Below are 18640 nucleotides of genomic sequence, written 5' to 3' on the forward strand. Positions count from 1 at the left end.
TGTTCATATAATGAGCCTGTGCATTAAAATTATCATCGATTTCATCATTATCATCATTATTTTAGATATTAACATATTTTATATGCATTAAGTCATGAACTAGTATCTCATAAAATGCATGGCTTTCTACAACCAAAGAGCAAGATAGTAAATTGACATTACTGGAATGCATTTTTTAATAAATTGCTGTTTCAACATTACAATCATTTTTAGAGTTACTATAATCAATGTGAATATCATGCTTTTTCAAATATGTCCTGAACCTATAGTGTTTGCTTTGTGAATATATGTGTATTGTACATATTCTGTATAGTTTTATAGCACTGAAATATTCGCTTGTTTGATATAAGGGAAGTATGTATTGAGTAGCTTTTTGCTAGCCTCATTATTTAATCTTTAAAAAAGTGTTTAAACTTTAAAAAAAAAAACAACTTTAAACTGGCCTTTATTACATGGTCACAAAGTTGTGGTTAGAAGGGATGGTCAGGGAAAAACTAGTTTTGAGTGTCTTTGGAGAGAAACATGAGACTAAGATTTGTTTTGCTTTTTTCTCATTAAAATATCTTATTAATACTTTATTTTAAAAAAAGAAATGCGTTTATATCCAATCCTACTAGATTTAAAGGAGTTTCTGCTTTATTGTGATCATTGTTCATGATTTAATTAAACTTAAATACTATTTAAGTAAAATGTGACTAATCTTTTCAGGATAGTATACTGAAATAAAAAGCATACCTGTGTAGTCTTATCCACTTGAAATCCAATCATGGTAATTTCATTATTAGCTACTATTTTCTTACGATAATAGAGACACAGATACAGAAATTTTAAATTCTCTACAGTCACAGTTTCAACGGAAACATATGAAACTATGCAATGCTTTTAATATCTTAAACATCTTAATGTTTAGTCTGGAATATTGTAGAAGATAAAGTAAATTTATATTTAGTTTTTTTTTTTTCCTCAAAGAAAATCCTCAGGATACACAGGTTTTGCACAGGCTATTGCTACTGTCCCATTGTGTGAGGTTTTTGAAGCTGAAATCTAAATCAGCATGCACACTTAACACTCCCAGAATGTGTTTTTAGGCCTTTCTCCTCTATAACATAAGTCATAATCAGCCAATCTATGCATTGTATAGTATATTTGACTTACAATTTGCATCTACTAATTATTTGGATAAATTACAAGTCAAATTAGTTGCTTCTTTGTGTTAGTGCCTACTGGTCCACCTATGCATGTTTAATCTACAACACAGACTAAATATTGGCTAGGGACCAGTAGTGCATAGAAAAATGTGTAAACTAGCAAAAGCAGCTTATATCACAGGCATAGAGGTAGGAAAAGAACATAGTAAGCATAATCATATTCTAACATGCTAATTTGCATACACACGAAGAAACCATGGGAAAAGACTGTAAAGCACATGAAGTCAATAGAATAATAGTGATTAGTGAGGACTTGTATAATGTAATTAAATATCAGATGCCAGTCGATATCTCCTTTATACAATAAATGTGTAATTCAGATGTGCATATTCTACTTAGATTTGCTTTCCACAGATAGAAGTCAGGTGAGACTGATTCCTACTTCAGGAGGATTCTTGGACAGAACAAACACATTTGATATCATTTTATCCAACTATAAAACATAAGTAAAAAGTACAGGTGCTGATTTCACAGACCTTACATTGAAATGCAAACCCACTTTTAAAAAATCTCACAATATGAGGAGCTTCAAAAATGAAAATGGAAAATGAATTAAAAAATAGGTTTATTCTAACACAAAAATGTTTTTAAACATTCTCATAAAATGTATTTGCCATGAAGGTTTTGAAGCTCCTTGTTTTTAATGGTAATGTTACTAATACACTTTTATTAATGAAGTATTTAGATATGCAGAATGTCAAAGCTGAATAGAAATTTGAAAATATTATAAAAAGCTATCATGTATACAGATGAACCAATTTCATCCTTAAAGACAATTTGAATGTTTTATAAGACATTGACTGTGTTGGGAATTTTTAATTAATAATAATTAAAAATATATTTCAGAAATGAGGACAAAAACATAACAACTTAAAGAAATCATTGCTATTTTGAACATAAATTTAGATTTTGAGCTTTTTGGGATTTACATGAAAGAAAAGTTTTAAATAATATATTTTGGGATCAGCGCTGTGGCACACTTGGTTAATCCTCCACCTGCGGTGCCAGCAGCCTGTATGGTTGTCAATTCTAGTCCCAGCTGCTCCTCTTCGAGTACAGCTCTCAGCTGTGGCCTGGGAAAGCAGTGTAGGATGGCCTGGGTGCTTGGGCCCCTGCACACACATGGGAGCCCAGTAAGAAGCACCTGGATCCTGGCTTCAGATTGGCCAGCTCCAGCCTTTGCGGCCATTTGGGGAGTGAACTAACAGAAGGAAGACCTTTCTCTCTGTCTCTCTATCTGTAACTCTACCTCTCAAATAAATAACTAAAATCTTTATATAAATAAATAAATAATATATTTCATCATCAGAAACAAAGAAATGTAAGTGTTTGAAGAAAAAAAGAGAGTAACACTTTTTATAGGGATACTTTTAGTAATGAAAAAAACTACACTTAACCATTAGAATTCCTGGAAGTTAGAAATTTTGATCTTATAAGTATTAGAAAAATGGGCTATATCATTTTGGTTTAGACCTAACAAAACAAAGTAAGAGGCAGGGACATAATTTGTACTTCTGATTGAATCATTTCTACAGATGAAACGTGAAGATGAAAATGCAGAAGTCAATGTTACCACAGTGAAGCGATTTGTCCTCCTAGGATTTTCTGACCTTCCAAAACTCCAAGGGTTACTCTCTGCGGTGTTCACTATCATCTACTTGACTATCTTAATTGGAAACAGCCTCATAATAATAATAACGAGCCTTGAGCCTGCATTGCAGAAACCCATGTATTTTTTCCTGGCAAATTTTTCCTCACTGGAAATCTGTTACGTGTCTGTCACCCTCCCTAGAATGCTCTTCAATCTTTGGACTCAGGATAGAAGCATTTCTCTACTGGACTGTGCCACCCAAATGTGCTTCTTCCTTATGCTGGGGGCCACGGAGTGCCTCCTCCTGGCTGTAATGTCCTACGACCGCTATGTGGCCATTTGCAACCCTCTGCACTACCCTCTGGTCATGAACCACAAGATGTGTGTGCAGCTGGCAGTTGGCTCCTGGGTCAGTGGAATCCCAGTCCAGATAGGACAAACATGGCAAATATTCTCCCTGCATTTCTGTAACTCCAACCTAATTAACCACTTCTTCTGTGACATACCCCCCATTCTCAAGCTAGCCTGTGGGGACACTTCTGTGCATGAAGTGTCTGTCTATGTAGTAGTTATGTTGGTCGCTGCAGTCCCTTTTATGCTGATTCTTGCCTCTTACAGCAAAATCATTTCCACCATTCTGAGGCTGCCAACAGCCACAGGAAGAGCTAAGGCCTTCTCCACATGTTCCTCCCATCTGCTGGTGGTGGTTTTATTCTTTGGATCTGCTGCCATCACCTATCTGAGGCCCAAATCCAATCATTCTGCAGGAACCGACAAACTGCTCTCTCTTTTCTACACCGTGGTGACTCCCCTGTTTAATCCCATGATATACAGCCTTAGGAATAAGGATTTCATTGCAGCACTAAGAAAACTGTTTCTTAACAGAATGGTGCATTGAGCTCAGTTGTAGATGTTTTAGGTGCTTGTCAAACTGTTATCAGTGAAACATTTCAGATTTGCACATTCCCCCTTCCAGAAATTAATCAATTTGTTCTGTGATTTTTTTCTTGTAAACATTGACCTGAATTTTCCTATTCTTGGACAACTGATCTATCTTTAATGTTCCATGCCTAAAGAATATTACTTTCTCAGAGATAAAATTGCAGTGTGGACTGAGTGCCCCATGAGAGTAGAACTCAGTCTATTACTCCCTGGGACTTATAAGCTTGGATGTAATTTCCCTAAATAGTTTCTTAAATATTCATACATATATTTTCTCATAGCTTTTTTTTTCATTTCATTGTATATGGACTTGTCAATTAATTTAATAATGAATGCTTGTTGAATGAGTCTATAAATGAATATCGTTGTGCCACACCACAACATACTTGCAAAATCAAGAGCTTTTACAGCATTGAATGTGTTAGAGAGTATATGTAACCAGCTATCCATGCAAAGCCTAGGCACACTTACTTCTCTAACAGCTCCCTCAAGAACACATTCTATATCACAACCACCCTGCTTGTCTCATTTTTTTTTTTAAATTTGTAGATAGCTCTTCCTTTTATATTATGGTCCCAAGGTAAATTACTTTTAATTGTTTAATCTCTTTCTTCATACACAGTAAACACAAACTCCTATGGAAATTCAAATTTTTGAGACAAAATATGTAGTAGGTAGGCATTTGTCCTAGCAGTTAAGCTACCCAATGAAATATCCACACCCCATATCAGAGTGCGTGGATTCAAGTTTTGGCTCTTATCCTTAGTCCAGCTTTATGCTAGTGCAGATTATGGGGGGCAGTGGATAACAACTCAAGAAGATGGATCCCTGATACCCACCCATGTAGGAGATGTGGAGTGGAGTAAAACCGGTCTCCCAGATTATGCCTAGTTAAACCTTGGTTAATGAGGGCATTTTGGTAGTGAAAGAAATGATGACAACTCTGCCTGCCTTTCCCTCTCTCTCGCTTGCTCTCTCTCTCTGTCTCTCTCTCTTTGTGTGTGTGATTTTGCTCCTCATTTTAAAAGAATTAAAATATTTAATAAATTAAAAAACAAAAGAAAGTATCTTTGAGTGTGAAGTCAGAGACTTGGAAATTATTTCCAGAATTGGCTAATGACGACAGAGTTACTTACATTACTTTCTGAACTTTTCATGCTTTATCCCTTTCTCTATTGTTTGAGATTATTTAATATTTGAACTGATAATTTTATCAAAGCAGGTAAGTGTGAATCAACAGAACCATGAATTTCCACACCTCTGATACCAGACTCTCAAATCAGCAATTTATTTTCAGAGATTTTTAAAATTCATCTCACAAGTATTTCATTCTGATGTTCTAACTAGGGTATGTGCACAAGACAATGTTAGCTCCTTTTCCTGTAAATCACCCTCTTTCCCTTTGCCAACTCATTACATCATTTATAATGTGTTATGATTTTTTATTTTACATTTTCTTTGTATAAATGGAAACAGTTCATGTATTTCTTTTTTTAACTTTTATTTAACAATTATAAATTTCTAAAGTACAGATTTTGGATTACAGTGGCTTTTTCTCCCCCATAACTTCCCTCACACCCACAAGCCTCCCATCTCCCACTCATGAAGAGAACAGATTGTTTTAATGAAGATTTAAGATATTTACCTATGATTTTTATTCCAATGCATACTCTGCATACATTTTTCATAATATACATTTTATATGATCATAAAACCACATTCATTATTTTATAATTCCTTTAATTATCTATGCCAGCTCTTATGTCAAAATCATACCGTGATTCTTGCACACAGAAGATAATTGTCCAGTGGAAGAAATAGTCATTAATGAAAAATAATATAGGGACCAGCGCTGTTGTGTAGCAGGTAAAGCCTCTGCTTGATGTGCCAACATCACATATGTGTGCTAGTTCAAGTGCTGGCTGCTCCACTTCTGATCCAGCTCTCTGCTATGGCCTGGGGAAGCCATGGAAGATGGCCCCCAAGTCCTTGGGCCCCTGCAAACACATGGGAGACCTGGAAGAAGCTCCTGGCTCCTAGCTTCAGATCTGCGCAGCTCCAGCCATTGTGGCCACTTGGGGAGTGAACCAGCAGATGGAAGACCTCTCTCTCTCTCTCTCTCTCTTTCCATCTCTCTGCCTCTGCCTCTCTGTAACTCTGCCTCTCCAACAAATAAATGAATCTTTTAATAAATAAATAAAATAAAACTTGCAATGAAATGGGATGGTTACCAAGTTCTTAAATGTATCTCTTTGAGTTTATATTTGAAACAATTTTAAGATTGTTTTCTTTATTTGATTACCCTTTGAATCATATGTTTATTTGCTGATACAAAAAACCTTGTAATTATATCTAATAACAGTCTTTCCATCAAAATAACATTTCAATATGTTAGAATTCTGAAAAAAAGAAAATAGCACAAAAGAGGGAATTTATATACTGAAACTATGCCTTGGTAACTCAGTTTGCTCAGTTAAGGTTGCCATCTTGACCTGAATTACAGATTGACTGTTCCTCATGTGTATGATTTTGTAAGGTATGACTTTATGGTGAAACATTAGATCGATGCTGTCAATCAGGATATATCCTCACCTTCTAACTCTTTTGTATTATTTTCCTTAGCAGCCTATCCTTTGTAGACCTTTGTTATTTCTCAGTTTCCAAAGGTTGATCAATTTCCTGTTACAGTAAAAACACACAAATATTTCCTATTATAAATATGCCCCCCAGTTTTATTTTTTCTGCACTTATGCTCTTGGCTTCCATAGTGTATAGCCATTATATGGCCATCTGTTATTCATTACTGTACACAGCTGTGATGTCTTGGAGCATCTGTGAATGGTTGATTGTCTAGTAAAACATCAGAGGCAACAAGAGTTCTCTGATCCATACATCCTTTGCCTTTATTCTGAAACACTGTGAGAAAAATGTCAATTATCACTTCTTCCACGATCTCCTTTACTGCTTTTTTAATTTTTTTACTTTTTTGAGAGGGAGAGTTAGACAGTGAGAGAGAGAGAGACAGAGAAAGGTCTTCCTTCCGTTGGTTCACCCCACAAATGGCCGCTACAGCCGGTGCAATGCACCAATCCGAAGCGAGGAGCCAGATTCTTCCTCCTGGTCTCCCATGCGGGTGCAGGGGCCCAAGGAGTTAGGCCATCCTCCACTGCCTTCCTGGGCCACAGCAGAGTGCTGGACTGGAAGAGGAGCAACTGGGACTAGAACCCGGTGCCCATATGGGATACCAGCACCACAGGTGGAGGATTAGCTAAGTGAGCCACGGCACCAGCCCCTTTACCGCTTTTAATCTCTTCCGCACATACACATCAGGTAATGAGTTGCTCTGTCTTTGTATAGCAACTAAGTTGAAGTCATCAGTTTCTCCATCTTCATCATCATCACCATCCTCATCATCAGCACCATCTTCTCCACTTTATCAGTCTTTTCTCAGTCTTAAAGATATTCTCTACCATTGGGAAAAATAAAACCTTCTCTCCATGTGCCACTCACCTGACTTCTGTGGCCATCTGTCAGGGACCTCTTCTCTTCATTTACTCAAGGCCCAGATGCCTGTTTTCTCTGATCACTGATAAGGTGGTCTCTGTGTTCTACACCACTGCCATCCTGAAACTGAGTCCATTGGTTTTCATTTTGAGATTCAGCAGGTACAGCTAAGAAAGCTCAAAGATGCAAGGTAGATCCCTCATAAGATACAAAAATTCAGTGATTCAGTGTTTATCAATTACCCCAAATACTAACCCTGTGAACCTGCAACAATGTTACCAGTGCACATACAACTTTGCAAATAGGGATTCAGTAATGCAATCCTTTTTACCAAAACCAAATGTATTACATAAACCATGACACTGGAAAATTCTGGAAAACTTCAAAATTGCTTAAAAAATAGCCTAAACATTTTAAATGGTTATTTTTAGGGGTTTTAACTAAGATAATTTTCTCATATTATTTTAATGAAAATAGTAACTATTTCCAAAAAAGTGTTTATGGATATGTTTATTAAGAATGGATTACTAGGCCGGCGCCTTGGTTTAACAGGCTAATCCTCCACCTTGCAGTGCCGGCACACTGGGTTCTAGTCCCGGTCAGGGCGCCGGATTCTATCCCAGTTACCCCTCTTCCAGGCCAGCTCACTGCTGTGGCCCGGGAAGGCAGTGGAGGACGGCCCAAGTCCTTGGGCCCTGCACCTGCATGGGAGACCAGGAGAAGCACCTGGCTCCTGGCTTCGGATCAGTGCGATGCACCGGCTGCAGCGGCCATTGGAGGGTGAACCAACGGCAAAAAAAGGAAGACCTTTCTCTTTGTCTCTCTCTCTCACTATCCACTCTGCCTGTCAAAAAAAAAAAAAAAAAAAAAAAAAAGAATGGATTAGTAAGACAGAGAAGATACCACCTTGCTTTGGTTCAATGTGGCCTCTGTACCTGGTTGCAGAGTATCAATTTCAGCAAGTAACTTGAAATAGTTCTTCAGTTAGCTTACAGTAAAATGGGGAAAAAATTCTACTTTTATCATTGGTTGTTGTATTAATGGTGTTAATAGAGTGAAGTGCAGAAAGTACCATGAGCTTCCTTTTCAACCCTTGACTGCTATTATGTAATATCTTACATTGACTACTATATGAAATGTAAAATAAGAGTAAGAGGCGATATGTTAGGAGAGCAATAATGCAAAAACCAAATAAATTTGCTGCACAACAGTTTGCTGTATTGGTAATCTTCTACTTCCAATCTTACTGCAAAGTAATTTGGCAACTATCTAAACAGCTTTGAACAATATAATTTAATTAGAAAGTATGATATTTATTTTGTTTTGCTTTTTTACTTATTGTTTTTATGTGAAATTTTTGTTGAATATATAGAACGTCCTTCTCTAGTTTCCACAAACAGAAATAAGTTACCTAATGTGTCATGTAGTTTTCCTGGCATCTTCCTAGGAAAATAAACCCACATACCATGGTGTACTGTGACATGAGAATCATACATTTGGAAACTGAAACTAGAGAATGCATCTCTTCAAAATGCAATATAGTAATTGACGTGTTTACAGTACACGATTAATATTCTATGATAATAGATATTTATGATATGATGTTAATATCTACTATGAACTATATAATATCCACATAATCTTTGTAAAAAAAAATCCACCAGAGATAGCGCAAAAATTTTTTTTCCAGTTTTAAATTCCCCTAAGATTCTTTTAGTTTGTGACCAACAATGCTTGTCATGAACGTTTTTGTTCCTTCATTTGGAAAGAAGAGAACAGAGATTTGTTTTTTATTATTATTTCATTTGTGTAACTGAAAGTCAGAATTACAGAGAGGCAGAGGCAGAGAGAGAGGTCTACCATCCACTGGTTCACTCCCCAGATGGCCACAACAGCCAGAGCAGCATATTTCCAAAGCCAGAAGCCAGGTGCTTCCTCCTGGTGCCCCATGAAGGTGCAGGGGCCAAAGCACCTGGGCCATCTTCTGCTTTCCAAGGCCATAGCAGAGAACTGGATTGGAAGTAGAGCAGCCAGGACTCGAACTGGTGCCCACATGGGATGCCGGCACTGCAGGCAGTGGCTTTACCAGCTATGCCACAGTGCTGGCCTCACCAAGATTGAAAGCTACACATGCATGCTTACATTACAGCCTTTTTCCTTTAAAATTTTTATTTTAAAATACTCCTAGAAATGCAGAAAAATATAAAAAAGAACTAATGATTACACAAAGATTTAACAATTTTCATCATTTTGCAATATTAATTTCATGTGTAAATTTTATATGTACTATTTTCTGTAATTCTGTAGTGGAAATATTAATATTTCATAATGTAATCATGGGATATATCATGTTGCAGATCCTCAAGTGAAGAAAGAATGTTGTATGATTATGTTAGGGGTATTCTTCAGTGAAGATACTTATAAATATCCAAATACCAAATAGTGTGGTATCCACAAACTGTTATGCTATGTGTGTGTTTGTGTGCATAAAGCTTGATGGTATATATTTACATATTTAAATATACATATATTTGATACATCCCATTTGACTAGTATTGCTTTTATTGTCTATGTTTTGAAGGTCTTATCCAGAAACTCACTGTCTTTATCAGTGTCTCCTGTATGTCTTGTCTAGTAGTTTCATAATTTCAGGCCTTAAATTTTGGCCGTGATCCATTTTGTATTGATTTTTGTGTAAGGTACAAGGTAACAGATCTTGTTCAAAATCCTGTATGTAGAAATTTAAATTTGCCAATTTATGCAAGAGACTGGCTTTCCTTGGGAAGTGTTTTAGTGTATTTTTCAAAGATTAAGTTTGTAAATGTTTGAATTTATTTTTAGGATTGCTATTCAGTTTCACAAGTCTATATATCTATTTTTCATGCCAGTATCATGATATTTTTGTTATAATAGACCTATAGCATGTCCTGAAATTTTATATTGTGATGTCTTCAACTGCTTTTGCTTGTTCACACATTTTATTTACTTGAAAGGCAGAGTTAGAGCTGAGATGGAGAGAGGCAGGGGGGAGAGAGAGAGTGCAATTCCCCATCTAGGGATATGCACTCTAATGCCTCCAGTGGCTGGGTCTTAGCCAAAGCTTGGTATAAGCTGAAAGTTGGGAACTCAGTTTTGGTTTCCCACATAAATGGTAGAGATACAAGCACGTGAGTCATCACCTAGAATTCCAGGGTGTGAATTAGCTAAAAACTGCAATCAGGATCAGAACCCAGCATTCAGATCTGAGATTCAGACGTCTTAAACCAATGTACCAAACACTGTCCCCATCTTGATGTTTGTCTTTCAGTGTTGCTTTGCCAATTCCAGGACTTTTGTGTTTTCCCACTAATTTTAGGATTTTTTCTAATTTTGTGGAATGTCATTGACATTTTGAAGGGAATCACAATGAATCACTAAATCATTTGGATATTTTGATATTAATTCTTCCAATCCTTGAACAAGGAAAGTATTCCCAGCTGTTTGTGTTCATCTTCAATTTATTTCATTATTGTCTTGTAATGTTCCTTGTAAGTGTGTGTCTCACATCCTTGGTTAAACATACTCAGTGTTTACTTAGCCAAGATTAAGGAACATCCCACACAGCAGGAGCAAACACATCGTGTTTCAACATAGCATTTAAAATTTTTCTTATGTCTATAGAGTGAACAAATTGTATGCATTTCATATACACAGTTTTAACAGCATAATTATACTTCCCACCTTACCTTCCCTCCATCCTTCACTCCAACCCTAATCCCCCTTCCTATCTTATTATTAACTTTTACAATGACACACTATCAATTCACACAATCACAAGCATAACCCTACCCTAAATAAAGAATTCAACAGGTAATAAGCAGAAAAAAAACATTGTTCCTCAAGAGTACAAATAGCTATGATATGGAATCAACCCAGATGTCCATCAACTGATGACTGGACAAAGGAATTCTGGTATATATACACAATGGAATACAAATAAGCTATAAAAATAAAATGCCGGAGACCAGCTCCAGCCAGTCCAGGGGCCTCAAGGTGTGAGAGGTGTCGGTGCTCGAAGAAATGATAGACACTCACAGCAAGGCTGATGGCATGGCTCAGGCTTTTGAGCACCAGACTTTATTTTTATATCATAAGCCACATAATGATTTTTTCTTCTTACAGTGAAAAGCCTGTTGTCCATTTTTCCTAATTACAATTTTTTTGATTTTCAAGGGCATATTTAGAGCATGGGTAACAATCACAGACAGGTGCAAGATAACAGGCTGCCCACACAAGCCAAGGCCTCAAGTGCTGCTGAACTATGCAGAAATTGCCTACATAAGCTAGAATAGTACCTTCCTGATCTAATCTTTACTAGAAGCCCCAAGTTCAAAGTAGACCCTTTTTAAAATGTATCCCCTCTTTGCAGTTCTTTCTGTAATTTTTTAATTTCTTTATTGCACTTATTTAAAGGTTCACTTAGCACTATTCTACAGTTTTGACATCCTAACCATTGTAGTATTTGTAGCATATAGTGAATTAAAGCTTTAATTTTTTTTAACTTTTATTTAATGAATATAAATTTCCAGTGTACAGCTTATGGATTACAATGGCTTCCCCCTCCCATAACTTCCCTCCCACCTGCAACCCTCCCCTCTCCCGCTTCCTCTCCCCTTCCATTTGCATCAAGATTCATTTTCAATTCTCTTTATATACAGAAGATCAATTTAGTATAAAGATTTCAACAGTTTGCACCCACATAGAAACACAAAGTGTAACATACTGTTTGAGTACTAGTTATAGCATTAAATCACAATGGACAGCACATTAAGGACAGAGATCCCACATGAGGAACAAGTGCACAGTGGCTCCTATTGTTGACCCAACAAATTGACACTCTAGTTTATGGCGCCAGTAACCATCCTAGGCTGTTGTCATGAGTTGGCAAGGCTATGGAAGCCTTCCAAGTTTGCCGACTCTGATCATATTTAGACAAGGTCATAAAAGACAGAGTGAGGATAGTAACCAATGATCCTAAGAGTGGCATTTACCAGGTTTGAACAATTATACAGCATTAAGTGGGGAAGAGGACCATCAGTACACACAGGTTGGGAATAGAGCCATTGGTGGTAGAGTAGAGGTTATGATTACAAAGGAATGAGGCCCAAGTGCACTAGACAGGGCCTAGAACAAAGGACAGAGTCATTATTAGAGGAGCTAAGAAAGGTTCTGTCTAAGCCACAAGTAATTTTTCTGATTGAGAGGCAAATAGAACCTGATAGAAGGGGCTTCATAATAATCTGTTGGGCTTTAGGCCTTGTAAATTCAGAGGCCCAGACCTATCTATCTCTTCACATGGGGTATATCCTAAGGGAGGTGTGAACCTCCTAGGGGAAGGCACTCTGTTGACTTTCATGACTTGGCTGGCCTGGGAGGAGAGCTGGCCAGGTAAAGGCAGGGGGCATCTCTAACAAGAAATTTACAGTTCTGCCTGCAATGTTGCTGACCCTACTTGACCATCCCCTCAGCTGCAGTGGTCACTTTGGAAGTTGGGCTGAGTGAAGGGCTTTTCAGCTTAGAGCCAATAAGATCTGTGGCTCTGACCTGGGCATCCTTCGACTCCAGGGCAGGTCCATTTCCAGTGATCCAACTCTTGGCAGAGCTGCCAGGGCTCTTCACAAGCTGACTTCTGCTGAAGCTTTATTAACATCTATCTTTATTCTAGTGGGAAGTATATACCAGAGAGCCTGTTGCCTTTTAATTCTTTTCTACAAACAGCTCAACCTAGCATAAGGCATTAACCCTTTCTTCTACACTAACATTCTGCTTGATTAAAATTCTACAAGGCAATGGACATTTTGGAGGTTATGAGACTAAGTGCTCTTCCGTAAAATTAGGAATACAGCAATCATTAGCAGGACCACCAGGAAGCTCCAGCTTGTAGTTCCCATCAAACTTAAAACCACCAAGAGGACCGCAGCTGTCCTTCTCATGCCTTGCTGAGACAGACCTTCTGCTGTGACCTTGTCGGCCAGCTGAAGTTTCCTTGGCCTCGTCAATAAAATCCTTCAGCATATATATATATATATATATATATATATATATATTTGACAGAGTGAACAATGAGAAAGAGAGACAGAGAGAAAGGTCTTCCTTCTTCTCACCCCTCAATGGCTGCCGCCATGCGACCAACGCACAGCACTGATCCGAAGGCAGGAGCCAGGTGCTTCTCCTGGTCTCCCATGGGGTGCAGGGCCCAAGCACTTGGGCCAACCTCCACTGCACTCCCGGGCCACAGCAGAGAGCTGGCCTGGAAGAGGGGCAACCGGGACAGAATCCGGTGCCCCGACCGGGATTAGAACCCGGTGTGCCGGCGCCGCATAGCAGAGGATTAGCCTACTGAGCCACGGTGCCTGCCCTTCAGCATATTTTTTATGATTTATCTATTTGAAAGGCAGAGAAAGAGAGAGAAAGAGAGAATCCTGCATCACTGGTTCAGGTAGAGACCTGACCTATTACACCACAGTGCTGGTTCATCAACATAGATTTTTTATGCCTCTTAAATTCATAACATAAACAGGCATTTATTAGTGTCAGTATCTACACTGTGTAACATCAAGATAAGTAGAAAAAATTTCATCTTTGCTGCTCCACTACCTATCATGTTCAGTGATACATTGTCAAATGTTCTATCATTCATAAGAAAATATAAATGTTTCCAAGTAAGGGAATAACTGGAATTAAACTGAGGTTACATATAGCCTACCTTTATAAAAACTCATCCAAGCACGGTTCTTAAATGAGTCATTCTTACACATGAGATTTCATAGTTAAAAAAAAAAATCCTAAGACCCACAAAATGTGTGATGTTTGTTTACTACTCTACACATTATACAGCCTAAAATAGTTAAAAATATTTAGTATCCAATTATGCTTGCAAATTCTTTTACTAAGGACAGAAGGGAATTTAAAGCACATACAGCCTTAAATATAGTAAAGAATTCTGACATGAGTACATCATATGTAATTAAAGGAAGAATTGAGTGAGTGTAGAGAATGTGACATGGACATTTAATCTGTGGATGGTTGGGGGATGGGAATATGATTTCAGTTAGTGAAGTAAGCGATGTATTTTAGTTTTATTGGGATGAATGTTTATAGCAGTTTTTTCCTAATAGCCAAAAGGCACAGACAATCTTGGCATTCATCATCTGTTGCATGAAGAAACAAAAAGTATTCCATCCATAAAATTGAACGTGGTTTGGTCACAAAAGGGGTCCTTGAGAGCACCATGCTAACTGAAAGAAGACTAACACAAAAGACCTCATGTTCTGCAATGTTGTTTATATTTGAGGCCCAGAATACCCAAACATATAAAGCCAGAATGGTGATTATAGTTTTCATGAGCCAAGGGGAGAGGAGCCATTTGAATGGCCGCTAATGGGGATGAGTTCCCTGTGGATGTGATGAAAACTTTTCTGTGTGTAGGTCGTGATAACTTTGCACAAACTTATGAAAACGTGAGGATTAACATCCAAAAAGGTATTCACTTTAGAAACGGTAATTTTAAAGTGCACACATTATATCTCATTAAAAATATCATTGAAAGCAAGTAGCAGTCCATTAAGATGGTGAAAAAGATTGCTTCATGAATGGAAGAAAAAATAGCAATGTAAAGGGTTTCAAAATGATCAAGTAGTGTGTTGAGTTTCATTAGATTCTGCTTTAACTGGACAAGGATGATATAGATTATATCCTATATTATATGCATTTATACGTATATAATACTTCTATAACATAAAACTAATTAGAAGTTTTCATCCTGACACAGAGCAGTTGCGTGACAGTAATAAAGAAGTAAACTTTTCATTTCAAGAGACATGGATATATTCATAGGGGAAAATATAGAACCAGAAACATAATTGATCACATGTTTTCATAATCCCAAGCCTGAGGGAACCTGTTCAGAGACTCAAGTCCCAAATGCAATCAGGTAAAATAAAATGCTTCGTGCCTAGCATTCACCTACTGAAGATTTGCTCATCACAGGTAAGGTCCTGAATTTTAAAATTTAGGATATAGATTGAAAATTATACCTTTTTCTTGAAGAAAAGTATGAGTGATTTGTAAATCAGACATAAGAGTTTACATAATTGAGTGTATTTTGAAATTTTATAAGCTAAAATAATATTTTCTTTTCAGATGTATGTTCCCTGAACAAAACAATGCTCACAAAATAGTACTTTACTTGCTATTGTAATCTAGGTTTATTAGAAATGCTTTAATCCTTTAGCATGGGGTGAGTTTATATGTGAATTTAGGAAGTGGGGTTCTGTGTGTCAATTAACTAATAATTGATGTATCATGTTGCAAATAATATGTACAAATTCATATCCATGTGGACCACAGATCATGCATACTTAGGCCTAAAAAGCTCAAAAATATTCAATCCCTATATATTAATTCTTACACATAAGGAGTCATACACATATCTAAATAGATGACACAAACACAGACACAGAGGTGAAGAAAGAGAAGCCCATGTATCTCCGAAATCCTATTGTCCCTCAGTGTATCTTCATTTTTAAGACAAAGTCTAGTGCATCTAGAAACCAGTGCAGGGAGCAGGTGTTTCAACGGCAGTTAAGATGCCCAGGTCTCACATTCTATGATGTATACCAGGCCCCCAGTTCGAGATTTCTATTGATGTTAGTTAGTGATGATGGCTCAAGTACTTGGATTCCTTTAATCCATGTAAGAGATACGGATTGATCCTGGCTACTGACTTTGGCCTAAATCCAGTCGCAGATATTGTGGTTATTTATGGAGTGAAACAGTGGGTGAGAGTTCTCCCTATTTGTATCTGTCTGTCTATGCCTCTTTGTCTTTCTCTGACCCCTGAATACAAAACTAAACCTTTTTTAAAAAAAGTTACAAAATATATGTGAGGTTGTGAAGTTTAATTTTGTGGTTAGCTTTTATCTTTTAGTTGTCTGGAGGCTCTTTTTGACTTCAGATCCCACCTATAAATGATAAAGAACACTGTGGTAAATCCACAAATATTTTCTATAAGTCAATAATAAACATTTATCACTTCCATCCAATAAAAAAAAGACAAAAAATAGACTAAGAAATGTGCCTAGTAATTTTCTGTTTTGGTCATCAAAAGGTTCGTTGTTTCAAAACTAATACAATGGCCTTCTAACCTCTGATGAACATAAAAATTAAATAATGTTCCTGTTTCCATGAAGGTACCTAAGACTGGTTCTCCTTGCACAGGTTTTGAAGATATAATGAGACTGCAATACAATAAAAAAGTGTGAGTATTCTTCCAGAACTAAGAAGAGTAAGGCAAAGAAATGAAGGAACTTGTAGAAAGTCTCATACTTCGTGAATGACAACTAGATTTCAAAGTTTCCCAACTCCCTAATTCAGATATTTATATTATTGCCAAAAACATGCATTGCTTGTTTACAGAGTAACTCACAACAGATTATTTTTCTGAGGACTAAAATCAAAATTACAGACATACCTTGTGATTTCCTTATAGATATTCTATGGATGCATAGAAAAATTAAATATCTACCTGTCTTACCATTTTTTCATACATTAGAGAAAAATAAAGAAAAATGGACAGAGGAAACTGCTCATCCATAAATGAATTCATTTTATTGGGAATCACCACTAACACTGATACAAAACTGATCCTTTTCAGTGTGTTTCTACTTGTCTATCTCACTAACCTCCTGGCAAATCTTGGAATGATCATCTTAATTAGACTGGATTCCCGGCTGCACACCCCAATGTACTTTTTCCTCAGCCACCTCTCTTTCTGTGACCTCTGCTACTCCACTGCAGTTGGGCCCAGGATGCTGGTCGACATATTTGCCACAGACAGGTCCATTCCCTTCTATGGCTGTGCTCTGCAGTTCCTGATCTTCTGTATCTTTGTAGACTCTGAGTGTCTGCTGCTGGCAGTGATGGCCTTTGATCGCTACAAGGCCATTAGCAACCCCTTGCTCTACACAGTCAACATGTCCAGCAGGGTGTGCTCCCTGCTCATGGCTGGGGTTTACCTAGTGGGAATGGCAGATGCATTGTTACATACATCATTAACAATCCGCTTATGCTTCTGTGGGTCTAATGAGATTAACCATTTCTTCTGTGATGTCCCTCCTCTGCTATTACTGTCCTGCTCAGATACACAGGTCAATGAGTTGGCAATCTTCACTGTTTTTGGTTTTATTGAACTGAGTACCATTTCGGGAGTTCTTGTCTCTTATTGTTACATCATCTCATCCATTTTGAAGATCCGCTCTGTTGAGGGACGGTTCAAAGCTTTCTCCACCTGCACCTCCCACTTAACTGCAGTTGCCATTTTCCAGGGCACCATGCTCTTCATGTACTTCAGGCCAAGTTCTTCCTACTCTCTAGATGAGGACAAGAGGACCTCACTGTTTTACACCCTAGTGATTCCTATGTTGAACCCTCTGATTTACAGCCTGCGGAACAAGGATGTGAAAGAGGCTCTGGAAAAACTGAAAAATAAAAGGTGGTTTTAAATATACACATTAGACCCAGGTACACGTATGTTAATAACAATTGGTGTTGTTTTAAAATTATATTTTCCTTAGTACACAAAAAATAAAATTGCAACAGCTTAAGAAAAAGAGAACTTGTAGTAAAGTTTGATGATTAAAAATAATGCACTTCTTTAAATGTCAGTTTTTGGTATGTGTCTTTAATTAATAGCCAAAACACAATCTATGGAAAATATTTATAGCTTTCAATCATTCCAAAGATTTATTTATTCTTTCATTGTGGCATTATTTCAGTTATATTTAGATTCAGTAATGTTCAATAATTGCATAGTTGAACATTTAGATATTTTGTATTTTATGATAAATCCTGTACTTTCTGTACTACAAAATTTTATATTCTAGTGGGAATAACAGACATTAAAACTGAACATTAAATAATTCACAATGTCCCTCAAAATTATTGAATTGAAAGTCCATTGTCTCTAATATGGAGCAAAGTTTCTACATTCAATGTGCAGGAGAAAGTCGTCTTGGGATGGAGATATTAAATCTCAGATGTTAAAAGATACAAGTGGCAGTAAAAAAGGACTGTAGGTGGAGGTTTTCACATTAAAGCTGTCCAGAGGTGAACAGGTCCATGTGGTCTGGGAAGCAAAGAGCAACCAGGTTAGGTTATGAAGAGCACATGAAAGGACCTTAGTATAACACATGCGCTTCCACTCACGACAATCTTCAACTTCTCCATCATTTCTCCAGGGACATTTACTTACAATTCTCTTATCAACCTTTGTTAAATAACTCTCTGTGGTTTCTAAACAACGTTTCCTTAATGAAGCACTTAGTACTATTATCCTGTTTCTTAAACCAGTAAACCA

The 18640-nt window shown here is 37.2% G+C and overlaps 2 protein-coding genes and 1 pseudogene across 2 annotated transcripts; all 3 read left to right on the forward strand.

Annotated features, from left to right (window-relative positions):
• The first annotated feature begins 2737 nt into the window (after nt 1–2737).
• LOC133763657 (olfactory receptor 10AG1-like) lies at nt 2738–3697 on the forward strand. The gene has a single exon (XM_062197454.1). It carries the CDS (start codon nt 2744–2746, stop codon nt 3695–3697), a length of 954 nt encoding a protein of 317 aa, XP_062053438.1. The 5' UTR covers nt 2738–2743.
• A 168-nt stretch (nt 3698–3865) lies between these two features.
• Nucleotides 3866–7226, forward strand: LOC133763658 (olfactory receptor 5I1-like; annotated as a pseudogene).
• Nucleotides 7227–16835: 9609 nt separating this feature from the next.
• On the forward strand, nt 16836–17786 carry LOC133764279 (olfactory receptor 5W2-like). Its single transcript, XM_062197951.1, has one exon. The coding sequence runs from the start codon at nt 16854–16856 to the stop codon at nt 17784–17786; it is 933 nt and encodes a 310-aa protein (XP_062053935.1). The 5' UTR covers nt 16836–16853.
• Nucleotides 17787–18640: the final 854 nt, after the last annotated feature.

The sequence above is a fragment of the Lepus europaeus genome, chromosome 7 (assembly GCF_033115175.1).
Source record: "Lepus europaeus isolate LE1 chromosome 7, mLepTim1.pri, whole genome shotgun sequence".
In the NCBI taxonomy this organism is placed as follows: domain Eukaryota; kingdom Metazoa; phylum Chordata; class Mammalia; order Lagomorpha; family Leporidae; genus Lepus; species Lepus europaeus.

Bases quoted from the DNA above. Each gene is read 5' to 3' on its own strand.
- LOC133763657 (XM_062197454.1), top strand. From the start codon at position 2,744: ATGAAACGTGAAGATGAAAATGCAGAAGTCAATGTTACCACAGTGAAG.
- LOC133764279 (XM_062197951.1), top strand. From the start codon at position 16,854: ATGGACAGAGGAAACTGCTCATCCATAAATGAATTCATTTTATTGGGA.